Source organism: Hesperophylax consimilis, chromosome 8 (genome assembly GCF_061612785.1).
Source record: "Hesperophylax consimilis isolate HC1 chromosome 8, BYU_Hcon_1.0, whole genome shotgun sequence".
NCBI lineage: Eukaryota > Metazoa > Arthropoda > Insecta > Trichoptera > Limnephilidae > Hesperophylax > Hesperophylax consimilis.
Window position 1 is genome coordinate 31,389,620 of NC_142843.1, and position 19,320 is coordinate 31,408,939.

A 19,320-nucleotide genomic window follows, 5' to 3' on the forward strand; every position below is an offset into this window, starting at 1 on the left:
TAAGCTACAAACCCAAGGTAATTAGCTTACTGGAATTACCAAATATTTAGAAATTCAACAATCTTAAACCACTTAGTAACAAATAAAATTGATTAAAACCCTATAAACTACCCCTCTCCCCCCTCCCCCATATGTTGTGTATATAAACCGTAGACTAAGAATTTTGTGTACCAGTCTGAAGATGGCTTTGACGAGCTGAAACCGGTTACGGTCAAAATAAAATTAAGTGGAATAAAGTTTTTTATTTGTTTTATTATAATATATTACAATGCGTAAAGTTACTTCACAAGCAACTTACCGGTGAAATGATGGTGAAATCTGCATCAGCCTCATCTGTCAGCACTGGAACTGAACTGGTGGTTCTTTAGCACTTGTTGTTTTAAAGTAAATTGCGATAAAAATACGTCTTAGGATTATTCCGATTAGACAACCGGCGATTGAGATTTGGCGGGGCGAACGGTCTTTTGTCAACTGGCTCGGCTCACGGCTTTCCGTCGTTTTAGCTGACTTGTGCGAACTTAAACTACACAGTTCAAATTCTGACGATACGATTGGTTAGTACACGGCCTGTCAAAAGCAATTGGCGTTACGGAACAACGCCGTTTAGGCGTGTAGGGTGTAACTCGGTCTTGGCACACACTTCTTGCCTCATTCACATTCATACATCGTCTCCTACATACTCCATTGTGGACTGCTAACTTCGCTTATTTGGACAATTATTTGTTAACGCCAACTGCGTTCAGTCCTCCATTAATGGAGTTACCTGCATTTACTCTTCTTTCAATATCTCTGTCAGCCTTCCCATCTCTCGTAAACATCTTCCTAAATACACAAACTCATCCACCTGCTCCAAGTATTCCTCATTCACAGCTATATTGCACACTGCTTTCGTACTCTCTCTTTCAAACACCATTACCTTAGACTTACTTCCATTCATCATTAACTAAATACACAAACTCATCCACCTGCTCCAAGTATTCCTCATTCACAGCTATATTGCACACTGTTTTCGTACTCTCTCTTTCAAACACAATTACTTTAGACTTACTTCCATTCATCATTGACTAAATACACAAACTCATCCACCTGCTTCAAGTATTCCTCATTCACAGCTATATTGTACACTGTTTTCGTACTCTCTCTTTCAAACACCATTACTTTAGACTTGCTTCCATTCATCATTAACTCATTCTTCATGCATTCTTCGTTCATCCTAGACACAAGAGACTTCAGATCATCCATACTATTAGCAATCAGCACCGCATCGTCAGCATACAACAGGCAACATACTTTCAGATTACTATAAACTGAAAATGTCTTCTGAAGGTATAGCGAATATCTATAACGGATATGTGCAACTTTAATTATGTTTTTGTTTAAATTAAGTTATGACGGCCATTAAAGAATTATGTTTTGCATATTTTTAGAGGCCAATCAGTATTAAATTTTAATTATTTCAAATTAATCTTGCCCTACCTACTGTGATAATACGTACATATATTAAAAAATAAAACATCTTAAAATAGGCGTTGTTTGGGAAGATATATTTATTTATTCATAACAAATTCGTATAATAAAATCAATCGTCTAATAGAAATACGATAACATAATGCTTAGCCATATCTTTAAATTAGGGCAACGGGAAGACTTCGGAGCACCGCGGGACATACGCGAGTCTCATTCTTGGGATAAAATAAAGCTAGCCATGTCTTCAAGTTAGGGCTATCGTCCGGCAACGGGAAGACTTCGGAGCGCCGCAGGACACGCATGGATCATATTCTTGGGACTCTTCATTCCCATGAATATTTTCTTGTTACATATTTCATTTTATAACCAAATATGATAATCCAGAGAACCTAGATTTTAAATGTAATTGAAACGTTTGTAGTACTCAGATGTCACATACGGAGGTGGTTTCTACACTATTTCTTGATAATATAGTACGGGATTGTATGACTCTCCTACCTAATGAATATGTATTTCAGATGACGATAAGGATATGTTGGAGTGTGTCAGTAGCCATCATACTTGCATTGCTGTTTGCTAAAGCCGACAGGAACTACTCGCCTATCGGGAGTATGCTGTACATGTCGCTCTCCCGGCCCGCGTGGTCCCTGGCGGCTACGTGGTTCCTGATGGCCAGTGCGGCGGGGCATGGAGGTAAATTGTACCAATTTTGTGAAAAAGATGATTACAAAACATAATTTAAATATTTATAAATAAAAAACATTCGCGATGAAGTAGCAAAACTCGCGACCACTCTGACGTCGTGAAGTTTAAAAATCCTTTCAACGTTTCTCGCTGGAACCAAGCTTAAACAAAGATTAATGTTTATTAAGGATTTTAGATTTTTCCATTGAACTGTGTACCAATAACACAAAACCCCCTTAATATATGTAGGTATTAAATTTTACAAATATTCAAAAAGAAATTGAAAAAAAATCTTTATAACTTTAACTTTATTTCTGATTTTTTAGTGAAAATATTATATCACGTGTAACTTGCGTGTTGTTATACGTAATAATATATATTGATTCGACAATACAGAAACATGTACTTAAAATACATTGTACATTTCTTTGAACATTTAAAAAAATGCAGGTAGATATTCCTCAAAATTCTTAATTTTTTCACGTCAATTAAACAACTCTTTATTTTAACCCTTTCACTCCTGCATTATTGTTTCCACATGCATAAAATATGTAATGCTTGAGAATACCTCAGAAAATTATTTGAAAAGTTTTCAATCAGCAAATGACAAAATATTTATCTTTTTTGTGGCGGGAATAAGGATTTCAAACGAGCGAAAAAATAGACGCCACAGAAAAGATAACAAGCTATAAGAAAACAAAAATTTGGCTTTTCTAAATCGCTACCTTTACTGTATAAAAAAATCATAAAGTTCGTGTTAATTTGAATTAACACTGGGACTGAAAGGGTTAACCAAATACAGAGTATATTTGTCTCAAATAAACTAAAGTACCTAATCTTATTTAGAGAAGCCACAAAACGAAACCGTTTTTTAACGAGAATGTAAGGGTTAGTACCTGAGTGAACAAATGCGTCGGGTTAGGTTAGTGTGTTCAATCCTCTGCTAGCTTTGTCCTCCATCGTTGTAAAAGCATCTATTATGGAAGTAAAGGGAATTATTGTTAGGTTATTCGTTGTCAGGTAGTACAATACATATCTTTGGTGAGTCTTAAGGGCCTCTCTGGAGTTAAAATAATATCATATACATACAAGGCTTTCCAATTCAAGGTCCATTCAAGTTTCAAACGAGGAACGTTCTTGATTTGTTCGTGTTTTATCAGTGAACGGTTCTATGCTATAGAATCTGAAATATGATGGTGGTCTATTTCAGGAGCCTTGGCCCGTGTTCTGTCCCAAAAGTGGTGGATCCCACTGGCAAGGGTGACTTACTGCAACTACCTCCTCAACCCTATACTCATCACTCTCACGGTCTCGTACCTCGAGGCTGGCCGCGAGACGGCAATACCCGCTGCAGTAAGAGCACGCACCTTGTATTCCATATTTCTACGTATGTCACCTTTTTCTTGTACTTGTACTTTCAAATGCAATCATTTTTTTAGTTTTTTATTACATGTTAAATACATTTGTATATTATCAGTATATTGTTTGAAAATCATTTTAAATAGCTCATATTTGAATGTATTTTTATAACCCCGCGGTAGTCAGATACTGGGCATGCATTTTTATTATTTGTTTAATCAATTTTTATGTTTTATAAACATAATTATTGAATTAATAATTCATATTTTACCTGGCAAAAGTACTAAAACTCGAAAAAATTCAATCAGGTCGGCCCAGATAAAATAGGTGGTGATTTTAAAAATCAAGAAATGTACAGTATTTTAATGTAATTAAATGCCAATTGCTACCATTCGTGATTTATACGTAATTTTTATTCAGGATATATTCCAATCTGCATAGAAGCGGGTCACCAATAAAAAGCGGGTATAGAAATATCATTGTTTAGTTATTTTACCAAGAGAAAGACAAAATGTATACGAATGAACTTATGTAATAAAACTAAAAAAAATTATATATTATTTATCTCTTATAACTCTTCTCTGATAATTCAGTCAATTATTCGGCATTTATCTATTTTGTTAATAATTTTTTGCTTCTGTTGTATTGTAGTGTAAGGGTGTGATATTTTTTTTACTCTCGTCATCTTTCTTACTCATAAAAATTATAGTAGTTCTAAATTCAGACATACCTAAAACGTAATTAGTGCGTTATAAAAAAAAATATTATTGTCTTAAAGCCTTAATTAGCGCGTATTGACGTGCTGAAATTATGCAATAAAAATATTTTTATTATGCGTAATTTCAATAGAATTTATTTGATTTCAGTGTATGTTCGGACTTGGAACAGTCGTCGTGAGTTTCGTATTGTCAATTTTTTTCTCATTGACATTTGAGACTCCCTTAATAAGAGCATCCAAGATGATGCTGGAAGGATTTGAGCAAAAGGAAAAACCAGTCGAGTTCAAGAAAACCGCAAATTATAAGAGAGATTAAACTAAGTATGTTTTCAGTACCACCATCATAGTGGTATTATTATTTGGAATTCACATGAACCAGAAGTATTAATGTGAAATTTGTTAGATAGAAAAAATAATGTTTGCAGAATACTGCTGTAATCGAAATAAGGTTTAAAGAAGAAACACGCTGGGTCGGCGTACGTGATGCATGCATTACCACGTTTCCAGGTCAACGTTCACAGTGATTCCAAACATGCAACGCTTGTGACCCGTGACAAGTTATCTCTAGTTCTAAAGTACGAGGCGCGCACGCGAATCAGTTGATTTAACAATTATTATTGTTTATGTGTTTCACTTAACAGACGTAAATTGTAGCTTTATCATGTCTTGCGATTTAGAAATCGATTTTGATGACGATCTATTTAGTTTATTATTTTATTAAGCCAACTGTCAAAACAAAAAAAAACATAGATATACCAAACATAACAGTAGATGCATAGATCATACCACTCATGGATGTGAAATCAACTCGTTGGAGGCGTCACGCCACCCCTCTATCTTAACACGTTTTACGCCGATTTGGACAGCCCCGATCTGCCCAGCGATGGAAGCGTGGATTTGAGTTGCGTGTGACAAGTGTATTTCTAAAGTATCTATTTCCATAGAAAATTTAAGAATTTTAATTAATCTAAATATCGTAATGCATTGCTCACATAGCATACGTCGACCCAGTGTGTTTTTTAACTTTAAAGTGACGTGCTTTTTTAATTCATTCTCTCACGAGTACCAATACCTACACTAAATTGATTCCTTCATTAAATTAACTGAAATCTAAATATGTTTCTGTATATTTTGAAGTGAAACTTCTTTAGGCGCGTAATGGATTTTCGGGGACGGAGTAAAACCGAGTCAGGATCGACACGAAAATGCGGGTACCCCCACCACCGCTCACCGTTCACTGTCCTTCTCTCACCATATGCGCTTGTTGAGGTGGGGGAGCCGCTCACGAACGTTTTGCTTTGAGTTACGAGCGAGATACGAGTTCGGTTTAGCAGGTCGGCCGGTAGCGCACTTGCGCGGCCACGCCCACCACGGCCAGTGAATCAGTTAGCAGCGTGCTCCCGCTGTGATAAGTTGTGTTCGCGTTTTGTGTTGCGTTTACATTTACATTTATAGTTGTAGTTCATTTAATTAATTCATTTAATTTTTGATGAAATGAAAATAGAGAGAGAGGAATACTAGAAGTTTCACTTCTGTCTTGCGTAGGCTTGACACACCCACTTTTTTTTTTAATGTTTTCTTTATCATATTCATCCTTTTTTTCCGTTATAAACGGCTTTCAAAGTTCGAACCCACACTTTGTATTCATATCCGTAAGAATGATGAATTTTCCACAAATGCAACTTTATGCAGATGTTGTCATTGATTCCAGTTAAGACCAAAATCTTTAGCAAGTAACAAAAGCATATTTCTCCGTTCAACTGCTGTACATAAGGATTGAAGACTACTGCTAAGTTATCTTCAGTAAGGGCGAGTTGTTTCGGAAAAAATCACGTGTGAGAAAGTCATCACAACGTCAATCACTCAATTTTCCATAAATTGGGTTGTTTCATCGTCCGTCAAGAGAAAATTCAACGAAATATTCATAAAATGTGATCACCCGAAATCGGCCGGTTAACGCGATCCGCCATTTTGAAAAAGATTGACGCATGCGCAAACGTCACAATTGCGATCTGACATATCGTATGTGCCAATTACTGGTGATAACGACCCTCACTATTTTGGCAAATAACGCAAAGAAAACCCAACGATTAAAATTTATGAAGTTAAAGTTTTTGTGGGAAGAAGTTTAGATACCTTTTCTACATAAAATATTGTCGAAATTCGTTTTTATATCGTTGGTTTCCGTGATTTAAAATGACGAAAAAACTGGTAAAAATATTGAAAAACTACAAGTTTGTTTCTTTTGTCGACCAATATATCACAAATTATGACCAACATAGTAGCCAGGTGGCCTGGAGATACCCATCTTTTTAATAGTAGCAGCATCAAAGTAAGGTTGGAATGCGGTGAGTTTGGAGATGAAGTCATTGTTGGAGATGGTGGTTATGGAATAAAGCCATATTTACTAACACCCTTAAGGAATTCCGTTTCTCGAGAACAACATTTATATAAAGAAAGTCAGATCAGGACCAGAAATGTTGTTGAAAGAACTTTTGGAGTTGTTAAAAGATGGCTTCCAGTCCTTTCTTCATAAATTAAAATGCATGTAGTCATCCACCTGTATTCATAGACCCCTTGGACGAGGTTAACGATGTACTGGTGCAAGCTCCAATCTTTAACAGGGGAGATGACCACGTTCGTCAAACCCTCATTAACTCATATTTTGCCAGATTGATGGACTAATAAATAGTAAAATACTACCCAGCACAAAAAGCCCTATCTTACCTCCTTCTGTACCATTAAGCCTGTCATCCCACGTGTCGGTAAGGAATCCACATAAGCCGAGTGCTGTAAAACCCTGCATTGCAAGAGAGGTTCCACAGTAGACCGCCTTATAAACTGTTTTCTTACTTTACTTCTCTGTGCAGAACTCGGTTTATATTGATTCTTTACCAACCCATGGGGCAACACTTTCTGTAACATCTTCCGCCTGGAGACTCCAACACATGTGTACAATCTCTTGGTACATGAGCGAAGATAATAAAAGTCTTTTGAATTTCAAAACAATAATGTCTTTATTCAAACATAGCTGTACCCCGCCACGTGTTGCTGTGGCTCAGTCTGTTTTACCTGTAACAGGTGTCATCTAAATAATGTAGGTATATAAAAACACATGCATATTTGAATGCAACATTGTGTCTAAATTTCAAAGCAATAAATGAAGAACTTTCAGAGATTTTCAACCAACGACCATTTACATATATTCAGAGATAGATAGTTAACATGTACAAAATAATTAATGTAACGATAAATCTTCTATTTATTTTATACTTTAATGTTTATAAACTTAGTAAATTACTTTGTTTAATAATAGAGAATACATACTATTAGAAATGTTTTGAACAACTATCTCACATATACATATATTATGTAATATGCATTGGATCGTTATTGAATGTGAATAACTTAAGTGTAACTGCATACTCCTACCTAATTTCATAAAATAAATAGAGTACCAAGATGTAGTATATTCTTTTATTTGTATTTTACATAAGTGAGGAACAAAATATATCAAAATAATATAACAAATTAAAATAAAAGAGAAAATAAGTAAGGCACCTACCTACACTGTAGAAATTAGAAAAAAAAAGATAAATGGACAGTTAGAAAAAAAATGAATAAATCGTAAGGTTGCAGGTTCAATTTCCATCAGCAGCATTTATTTTTTTCTCAGAGTTTATTTATTTTTAAATATGTATGGGTGTTTCAGACTAATATTTATTGATTATAATAATTTGTTAATATAAATTCAGTTAAAAATAAGAAAATAAAGGTTTAAAATAATATTTATGGTATTTTCCAATTATGTTCTAAATCCTGTATTAACAATTAGTTAATGTTAATTAAGTATTAATCTTAAGTGTACCGTACCATACTGTCTACAGTACCATACTTATCTACCAGGTAACTATGGTACTGTATATTATCTCCATATATAGTTAGTAATAACATAGATCATTCTAGAAATGTATTACATAGTAAATCACATCAAGGTCGCTGTAGCGACTTGATTAGCGATTGTGATTATTTATTTTTTATTAATGCCCTGAAAAAAGTAAAATTATACCAGAATACTCTCTCGGAAGAAAGAATAATTTACAGCAAAAATACATACTTATACAATGGGAAAGAAACATTTAAGAACATAATATAATGGACTAGTTAATTGTGTGCGAATGCATTCATTCATCTTGTTCTAACAATAATTGACAATAATTGAAAAACATTAGAAAGAACACAAAAGATTATACGGCCCATAAAGTAAAGGTCACACAGCATTAAAAATATGCATAATATAAAAACCTGGACATGCCGTGCATAATATTGCATAAAATGCATTTTTTTAAATTTACAGTTTTAAAAGGAAAGAAAAGAAAAATGCGGTCTTACTGGAGTACCCCGTCGTAAGTACACAATGTACATTTGTTAGTATTATCATGTAATATAATGTAGGTAATTGTGAAGCCAGAAAATACTTCATAAGAATTGTGTACATAAAAAAGAGAAAAATTATTAAAATTAATATTAGCACATTAAAGAATTCACCCAGTAGATAGTGAACAGAGGGGAATAAACTGCTTTCATCTCAGTTTAGTTTTAGCATGACTCCGATATTACTCGTTCTTGTCTCAATAATCCAATTTTTTTTAAACCGGAAATCGGTATGTATAATAATAATAGGGGGCGCTTCTGTCAAAAGGGTTTGATTTGGATGCTTCAACAACATGAGAATACATTAACTAATCAGATTATTATCTTAAATAAAGCAACGATAATGTAAAATAATTGCTTTACACTACACTCTACTAACATCTTATATAAAATCATTCGACAAATTCGCTTACATTTAAAAGGAGAGGAAATAGGTTTTTAGATCGTTGGTTCTGGGGCGCTGCTGTCAAAGGGGTAGGAGTTGGAAGCTTAAAAAAATGTGAAAATGCATTAATTAACCAGATTATCTTAAATGAAGAACTAATATAAAACTAGGAAACATTGTAGTAGTAGTTAGTAAACTGCAGTCAACACCATAATAAACCTCAGCTGTGGCGCTAACCAAACTCCCACCTTCTTCCACCACCAGCTAGCTCCTGCAGCCCCAAAGTGCTGATGTCATCGTCAAACACGCTGGAGTCCGTCAATCGAAGTAGCCACTATGCTCCGCATAAAATTTGTGTCCACCGCCAGTCCTCTCCTGAATTTCTCTGCTACCGTCCTTGAAGCATTATTAAAAGTCAATTAATAAACATATATACCTGCATGAATTAAACAAAGCATCAGGGCAACCAATCACTAAATATAACAGTTCATTTAACAGCATTATGGCGTTAAGAATAATACCAATTAAGAAATATATTCAAACCTGCCTTGCCCGACGCTTCATATTTTCAAACCGAGCTCGGAGCTGTTTGACAGAATCCATCGCCATTGAAATCGGATATAAGAGTAAGCCATGTCGCCTCTCGTTGTTTGAAGATGACTGCGTCGGTCTTTTTATTGGTGAGAATATGGCTATACTTCCTCACCAACATTGCATTGTTTCCTGAAAACACATTTCATATTTATAAGTAACAAGATCGTACAAGGAATTGCTGATATAAAATGTGGTGATATGCAGGTACTGCAAAAGCAGTGGCAGTGAACGCAACCGTTCTGCGATGTAAAAGACAATTGACATTCAATTAGAACGCCAGTTAGAATACAAGCTATTTCGGCAAGATGTCAAATATTAAACTCGGAGATTTATTAAGGTGTTTTAATGGCGAGAGCGACGTTATTCAGTGGATAACAAAAGTCGAGTTGGTTTTAAAAATTAAAGAAGTAAAAGATGTGTGCGCGATCATCCCGATGTTTCTGGAGGGACCTGCATTTGCTGTCTACAATGAGCTGAGTGCAGAGGATAAGGGCAATGGTGACGCCATCAAAAATGCGTTGATTTGTGCGTTCGCAACAAACCCGTTTCTGGCCTATGAGGAGTTCGTGAGGCGCACATGGCGTGATGAGCCGGTCGACGTCTATATGACGGACCTGAGGAGGTTGGCAAGGCTAGCGGGTGTGACGTCGGATGCTCTCCTCATGAAAGCTTTCATAGTGGGTCTGCCTTCAGTGGTATCACGTGAATTGCGCGCGCAGCCAAAAGTAGAGACAATGCCGCTGTCAACAATCATGGAGCGTGCTAGAGCTCTTATGGCAGAGCTCGTGGATCAGCCTGTCGTGGCGGTGGCTCAGGGCCAACAGAAATTTGTCGCAATATCTCCAAATGCAAGACGGCGTTGTTTTAAATGTGGTGGGCCACACATGGTCAAATTCTGTTGTGAGCAGCTGAAAAGTGTCTGTTGGAACTGCGGAAAAGATGGTCACTTGGCCAGGCACTGTGGGAAGGGAAACGGAAGCAGGAGAACTGGTGCGCCGGCAGCTCTTCTGAATCAAGAATAAAGGCGCTACCAATAATCCAATTTGCAGTCAATGGAAAGCAGGTGCGTGCACTCGTTGACTCAGGGTGTTCTCGTACAGTAGTGATGAGTGGGCTGTGTAGTGTACAAGGTCCTGGTTGTGATGTGATTGCTGTTGATGGCAGTCGTGTATTTTGTGAGGAGCGAGGTGTCGCCAAGATAGTAGTGCATGGTGTGTCGCTACTGGTAGACTGTGTGGTGGTGAAAAAACTATTAAGTGCAGTCGATGTTATACTGGGCATGGACGTTATCGAAGAACTGGGTGGTGTTACGATAATGCGCGATAGGGTAGAGTTTGTAAGAAGCAGACTAGACGAGTACAGTGCTAATTGTGTCGAGTCTGGTGAAACCTCGTCAGACAGAATATCTGTTGAGAACAAGGATTTTAAAGCTACATTCAACGGAAGAAACTGGTGCGTGAGTTGGGTGTGGAGAGGTTCTCCTGCTGAATTAGAAAACACTGTAGAGTGCTATAGAAGCACTAAGTTACCAGAAGCGGAGGCAGCTTTTGAAGAAGAGATTCAAAGGTGGATCTCCGAGGGCTGGCTCAGGCCATGGAAGGGAAGCTCCGGTGGTATCCTTCCTTTAATGGCTGTGATCCAAAAGAACAAAGGAAAAGTACGTCCTGTCTTGGATTATCGTGAACTCAACGAGAGTGTTCAGTGCCATACTGGTGAGGATGTAGCAGTGTGTGATGAGACACTTCGGAAGTGGAGGAAGCTACGTGAACCTCTAAAGTTGCTTGATCTCCAATCAGCATATTTAGAAGTGCACATTGACGAAAAACTTTGGAAGTACCAACTCATTAAGTATAAAGGCAAAACATACTGTTTGACAAGATTAGGTTTTGGGTTAAAGTGTGGTCCCAAAATCATGACACGGATTGTAAACGAGGTGCTCTCGCTTGACGAAAGGGTGCGACGGGGCACAGATAGCTACATCGATGACATTATAGTGAATGAAAACATAATATCAGCTGAAGAGGTTGCGGCACACTTGCATACTTACGGTCTCGTAACTAAGCCTCCCGAGAAGCTGGAGGGCGCAAGAGTACTCGGATTGCGTATTGAACGTGATAAGGTCGGACGTCTTATATTTAGAAGAGGCAATGACATTCCCATAATGCAAGAAGGATCGCACCTGAGTAGAAGGGAATTATTTTCTATCTGTGGCAAGCTGACTGGGCACTATCCTGTGTGTGGATGGTTAAGGACAGCCTGCAGCTTCATGAAGAGAGAGTGTCAAGGCCAGGCATGGGATGATTACGTTGGCGACAGGGCCCAACAAATGGCTGAAGAGCTTCTGGTGAGAGTGAGAATTGACGATCCTGTAAAAGGGGAGTGGCTAGTGCCTGAATCATTAGGTGATGCCAGAGTTTATTGTGATGCAAGTAATCTGGCCCTTGGAGTTACCTTGGAAATTGAGGGAAGAACTGTTGAAGACGCCGCATGGCTGCGTAAGACAACCGATGTAGCGCATATTAACATAGCGGAGCTAGATGCTGTCCTGAAGGGATTAAACCTAGCTCTCAAGTGGAATCTTCAAGTTGTGGAAATAATTACAGATTCGGCAACGGTTTTGTGCTGGGTGAAATCTACACTCACCGGGAGTAGTCGTGTAAAAGTTTCTGGCATGTCAGAGATGCTCGTCAAGCGGCGTCTGGGATTGGTGAAGGAGATTGTAGAAGAATTTGATCTCACATTGTCGATCACCCTTGTAGAGTCTTGTAAAAATAAAGCCGATGTACTTACTAGGGTCTGCAAGGCCTGGGTAAAGAGTAGTCATGACAGGAAACGTCATGAAAGAGACTTACAATCTTCAGAGTATGAAGAGAGGTTGGAGATACTTGAAAAAGAAACTGTAGAGCAAATATGTGCTTTAAGCGTAGAAGCTTTACATGCTCAGCATCATTTTGGAGTAGAGCGAACGCTTCATCTTGCCCGGCTGGTTGATCCCGAGGTGAGAAGAGAGGACGTCGATAGATGCGTACGTAACTGCATACAATGCAGGACAATTGACCCACCGCCGTCAACCCATGAAGCGGGTAACCTCAATGTTGCAACAAATTGGAGTCGCTTGGCAGTTGATGTCACTCATTTCGGTAGGAAATGTTTCTTCACACTCATCGATTGCGGGCCAAGTAGATTTGCCGTGTGGCGGGAAATCGAATCAGAGAACGCAGTTTCGATTGTCAAAAATCTGGAAGAAGTGTTTCGGGAAAGAGGCCCGCCCAGTGAAGTTCTCATGGACAATAGTACTGCGTTTCGTTCCTATAGTGTTGCAGATATGTGTAAGAGATGGAATGTACGTCAAAGATTTCGCGCGGCATACCGTCCAGCAGGAAATGGTATAGTTGAACGACATCATCGAACAATAAAGAGAACTGCAGCCAGAAGTGTAAGCGATCCTCTGCAGGCAGTATTTTGGTATAATTTGGCTGCGAAGAGTCAGAAGGATGAGGGTGTTGCGCCTTCTAGCTCGGTTCACACTTATTCATGGAGGCACCCTTCTGCGCAAGTGAATATAGAAGAGGAAGTATCGACTGAGTTTGAAGTGGGCGATGTCGTTGCGGTCAAACCAGTAGACAAAAGATGTACATCACGCTGGAGGCAAGGAAGGGTGACAGGACTTAATTCAGTCAACAATATCATAGTTGATGGTGTACCAAGACATGTGCTTGACCTGCGGAAGATGCCTGACAGAGAACGAACTGAGTCTGAAGAGAGATGCGAGGAATTGGCCGCAAGTCCCACCGTAAATCTTCTCGATGTGTTTGAAGAGGACAGTGAAGAAGAAGGAGAGACCAGTACAGAAGGACGACCCACTAGGGTGCGAAGGCCTCCGGGCTGGTTAAGTCAATTTGTACAGTGATGACGACATCAGGAGGGCGTGTGGTGATATGCAGGTACTGCAAAAGCAGTGGCAGTGAACGCAACCGTTCTGCGATGTAAAAGACAATTGACATTCAATTAGAACGCCAGTTAGAATACATAAAATTAAATATGCACTTGAAATATTATATTTAATAGGTCAAAATACACAAATCCATCTTCACGTTTCTTACGGATATTTTTTTGAACGTTATTTATAATATTCCTCGGTAACACATTATTAAAGTGTGGCGGAATGCAACATAATATATAAAAATAAACAAAAAATTTGCCGTCACGTAACTATACGGTTACAAACATGTGTATTATTTATTCATAAAGTTCATATTTATTATGGACAAAGGGTATAATTTACAATACTTACAGTAAGTTTGGATCCATTTTAAGTTTTCAACAATTGAGACATTAAACAATCACAAAATATAGGCAGTCCAACAACGCGACGGCTGGAAAAAGTTTTGACAGATTGATAAAAATACGAGGTGTTGCCAGCGTAAAAATAATTCCTGTCTCGCAAAAAAATTATTCTCTGCAATAATTGCCCGATTCGGCGGGGAACACTGGAACGGATTATTAAAATATAATGGGACTGGGATACGGTCAAGCGGCTTGATTGCAAGCACGTAGTTTATTGTCTATGGCACTTTGTGTCAAGCATTTTGACCGTGTACCGAAGCTGGCTTGCAAGCATTGCGCAATTCTACGTGCTTGCGGCGAGGCTTGATGCGAATTTATATTTTTGTGGGAATAGACAAACGACAATAGACAAATAAATATCACGTATCATAAACAATGATATAAATTGAATAAAACTGTTATAAAATAGGTACTTAGTTATTGTTTTTGTGTTCAATTTGTAGAAATCCATCTAATTTAAAAATTCCGGAAGTATTTTAGTATTTTTTTAATAATTATGACAGCGGTTTTCAAGGTCATTAATAATCAAACTGTAGAATAAATAATTTTCTGAATTTTCAATGGAGAAAACATATTTTTTGTATGAATACCGCACAAGATATTCATACAAAAAATAGCTGTAGCCTGTAATACACTTTGCAAATGCTCATGGGTAAAGCGGTACCTTAACTTGTACCATTCTTGACACCAAATTCGTTTCTTTTTATTATTTTATTCAAACATAAAGCTAACGTAAGAGCCAAGAACGCTTTGTCTTTGACAGATTCCATTTTGCCGCGAGTCACGAAATGACAGGAAGGCATATAAGTACATATACATAGACCACCACGAAATCACAGGAAGGCGTGGCCATGCTTGACGGAGAGGCTTGATGCGGGCTGTCAAGCCGCTAAGCATAGACAATAATAGACAACAATAGACAACAATAGACAAAAAAACTACGTGCTTGCGATCAAGCCGCTTGACCGTGTCCCAGTCCCATAAAATGGGACTGGGACACGGTCAAGCGGCTTGATCGCAAGCATGTAGTTTATTGTCTATGGCACTTTGTGACAAGCATTTTGATCGTGTACCGAAGCTGGCTTGCAAGCATTGCGCAAAACTACGTGCTGGCGGCGGTGCTTGATGCAAATTTATATTTTTGTGGGAATAGACAAACTACAATAGACAAATAAATATCACGTATCATAAACAATGATATAAATTGAATAAAATTGTTATAAAATAGGTACTTAGTTATTGTTTTTGTGTTCAATTTGTAGAAATCCATCTAATTTAAAAATTCTGGAAGTATTTTAGTATTTTTTAATAATTATTTCAGCGGTTTTCAAGGTCATTAATAATCAAACTGTAGAATAAATAATTTTCTGAATTTTCAATGGAGAAAACATATTTTTTGTATGAATACCGCACAAGATATTCATACAAAAAATAGCTGTAGCCTGTAATACACTTTGCAAATGCTCATGGGTAAAGCGGTACCTTAACTTGTACCATTCTTGACACCAAATTCGTTTCTTTTTATTATTTTATTCAAACATAAAGCTAACGTAAGAGCCAAGAACGCTTTGTCTTTGACAGATTCCATTTTGCCGCGAGTCACGAAATGACAGGAAGGCATAGAAGTACATATACATAGACCACCACGAAATCACAGGAAGGCGTGGCCATGCTTGACGGAGAGGCTTGATGCGGGCTGTCAAGCCGCTAAGCATAGACAATAGACAACAATAGACAAAAAAAACTACGTGCTTGCGATCAAGCCGCTTGACCGTGTCCCAGTCCCTTAACGGAAGCTTTTTCGGAGTTGAAACAACCCAATCTGTATTTGATTAAAATCGACGTGAAGATTTTCTTACATTTGAATAGAACTCGGGAATCTGAATAATTGTTCAGCTTTTCCGAAACAACTCGCCCTAAGTGACAGAGAAAGTAGGTCTCTTCATAATTAAATTTGTTATATAATTTCACAACTGTAAGTTCTAAGCTCCGTCAAAATAAGCAGTTCCCTGAAAAATCAACTATACTAAAATACGGTTTCTATATGATACATAATAATTTTGATTTGCTGCTGGAATCAACAGTACTTTTCACATATTACCAACTACATCTAAAACGTATGCGCCGCGGAGATAGTTTGTATGCTCATCGTGGGTTCTATTACAGTGCCATTGGCTCAGGATATGGATTCTCCGATCCAGGCCACTCGCAATCGCCGTCAAAAGTACATACCTACATTGATCAACATTCTTATTTTTGAGTCTCGTCGAAGGTACACACTTACTCACGCCAAACGTCAAAACTCATTCCACTCGAACAACTAGTGGGTCGAACCACTAGTTATTCGAGTGGAATTATTAAGTCGATAATCGAGACCCAGAGCAGTTGGGATTCATGAACGGTGTCGCATAAATGAAATGTGTCCATGGAAACCGATACTCATCCAGCTCTCCGGTGGTGGACGCATCTGGCATCCCCACCTTCAAGGTGTTCTGTGGCAACACGTACAGGCTGGACTCAAAACCGCGGTGATATAACTTAAACTAATGCAGGAGAAGGCTAACACATCGGAGGACAGTGTTATGCGGACGACATGGTCCTCATGGCACCATCTATAAGGGGACTGCGCATTTTTCTGAAAATCTGTGAAAAGTATGCTGAAGAAATAAAAATGTTGTATAACCCCACTAAAAAAGCTCAATTGGCCATAAGACATGGGCAAAGCCCGAAAAATATTCCTCCAGCTACCCTGAACGGTGTGAACTTGAAGGTGACCGAAGTAACTAAATACTTTGGACACAATCATCACTTATCTGATGGACGATGATATTATCGATTGACAAAGACGAGCTCTCAGCGTAAAATCAAATAGCTCAGTAGAAAATTTCGCATTTGCAATACCGCTGTAAAAAGGATGCGCTTCCTTTCCTTCTGCGCAACGTTGTACACTTGCGAAATATGGGAAAACTATAAAAAGAGTAGTATAGAAGATACTGCAGCGCTTCCCGTATGTTCACGGAGGGGCGAGTTCCCGGATACGCAGCCCTTATTAGATCCAGGGCGGCAGGAGGGAAAGGATAAGCAGCTCTGGAAAGCGTAAACGGAAGCGTATTAGGACCTCTACTATTTCTAATTTATATAAATGACCTTATGAATCTTCCTATCAAAGGAAACATTATGAGCTTTGCAGATGACACTGTTATTATATTCCACGAACAAGATTGGACAAGAACCTTTAAGGAGGCTGAACATGGCCTAGCTGTTCTTCAAAACTGGCTGAAAGCTAACTCCCTTACATTAAATGTTAATAAAACCAAATATCTAACTTTCTCCAAAAACAAAAGAGGAAAACCAATGAATGAGCATACACTCAAATTACATGAATGTCAAAACAATTTTCCTAAATGTTCCTGCCCACATATAACATAAACCAAAAGCGTTAAATATCTTGTGATCGAAATTGACGATAAACTACACTGGCATTCACACATTGATCTAACCTAAAAAAAAGCTAACAAAACTCATATACTTCTTCAGAAAATTACGAAACATTTTGTCTAGAGATTATATTATGCTAAATTGGAATATGGAATAATAGAATGGGTCTCGGCAGCATCAAAACACGTTAAACAACTGAAGGTAACACAGAATTGCATCATAAAGACCATAATCAAAGTTCCATAAGGACGTCAACAGCAGAAATGTTTAAACTATTTGATGTTCCAAATATACAGAAAATCTATGCCAAAAACATTCTGGTACATTACTTCAAATTTGATTTTCAGGCAAACACTTCACATACACATAAAACCAGAGCCCAACAAACAGAGATACTAAATATACCAAAGTGTAACTCTACCTTTGGACAAAGAAGCTCTGAATTTTTAGAAGTAAAGTTATATAACAAACTCCCACTTAGTATCAAACAATTCAAAACAAAAAATAACTACATTTAATCTTGACTTAAGGAACGACAGGATAAATAACTTACTAGGATACTTAAAACATCGTCGTAGAAGTTTATGGAAATCATTACCCAAAACATGAAGTCGAATCATAGAAGTCGCTGAAAAACTTCCAAAACCTAGTCCCCCTCAACACAGGATATCCTAGTGGGAAGGCTACGAATATAATCAAAATCTCTTATACATATATATAAATATATGCTAAAAAATATATATATATCCTCACCATGGAAGCCCGCCTCACTCCATCCTCCAGCATTGACGCCCACTAGAGAAAAATAATCTCCAAATACAGTCACGGCTCCCTAAAGGCTTCAATTTACTATTATTACTATCATTCTATTCCGTTTTATGTACAATTCATCTTTTTTTTTTTTTTTTTTTGATCATATATTTATACTGTTTTTATCTCTATATGGAATGTGTGGGACTGCACTAACCTCCCCAAATACCGGAATAAACACTTATAATTATTATACTTAATTATTGTTCATATTTAAATAGTTTAGTTTTCTTTGTAATACCTTAATATAAACTAGTTTAGATTTTTTTAATAATAGATAATTTGGGTGTTTTAATGTGGTCTGAAAAATATTATGTTTACAACAAAACTTTTTTTATGAGCTTATAAAAATAGCGCGATAATTTCAATTTTTTAAATAGAATAATTTTTCTATTCGAATCAGATTCGATATTTTGTATCAAACCTATTTTGTTATTTAATTCATTCACAAAAATAAAATAACAACGTACAATCTATGTAACAGACAGATTCTCAACGCAGCAACCCCAAAGATGATACAGGCCCTGAAGGAAAAATTGGTACTGAGTGGGTTTGGGTTTGGGTACTGCCGCCCCGGGAACCATTTATTGGATAACCAACATCTATACCATAGGTCACTTCAAGTGGTTCACTACGTTTGGTGATTTAGCCCTAACCCTAACCCTTTAACCCTACAACTGGCTTCTCGACCAATCGCCTTGTGCCGCAGTAGGAGGGATATGTTCATATGTACGTCACTTCTGGACACACTGATCGATAGATTCCTACCCAACCCTCATACCTTGTACCTTCTCAGAACTTCGTCTCCTTACTTTCCTTAATAAATACCCTTCAAACAACATTTCAATAGATGACATAGACCCTAATGGAAATTATTTTCCTCAGGGCCTAACTGTGTTGCGTTAAATGAAAAAAAAAAACAACCTTTGAGCCGCTACCTATGTGTAGTTATGTAAACATAACAAAAATTTTACCCAATACTATGACGTACTCATAAATCAATATCTACATGCTATAATAACGCAATTTTTGGAGGTGTTAAATGCTATTTACACAAAGCGAAATGAAATGTACTCAGCAAGCT

General features: G+C 37.5%; 1 protein-coding gene across 1 annotated transcript; it reads left to right on the forward strand.

The window, feature by feature from the left end:
* Positions 1 to 10,075: 10,075 nt before the first annotated feature.
* Positions 10,076 to 13,551, forward strand: LOC149421883 (uncharacterized). The gene is made up of 3 exons (XM_089634328.1): positions 10,076 to 10,457; positions 10,550 to 12,360; positions 13,126 to 13,551. Exons 1-3 carry the CDS (start codon positions 10,076 to 10,078, stop codon positions 13,549 to 13,551), a joined length of 2,619 nt encoding a protein of 872 aa, XP_089490454.1.
* Positions 13,552 to 19,320: the final 5,769 nt, after the last annotated feature.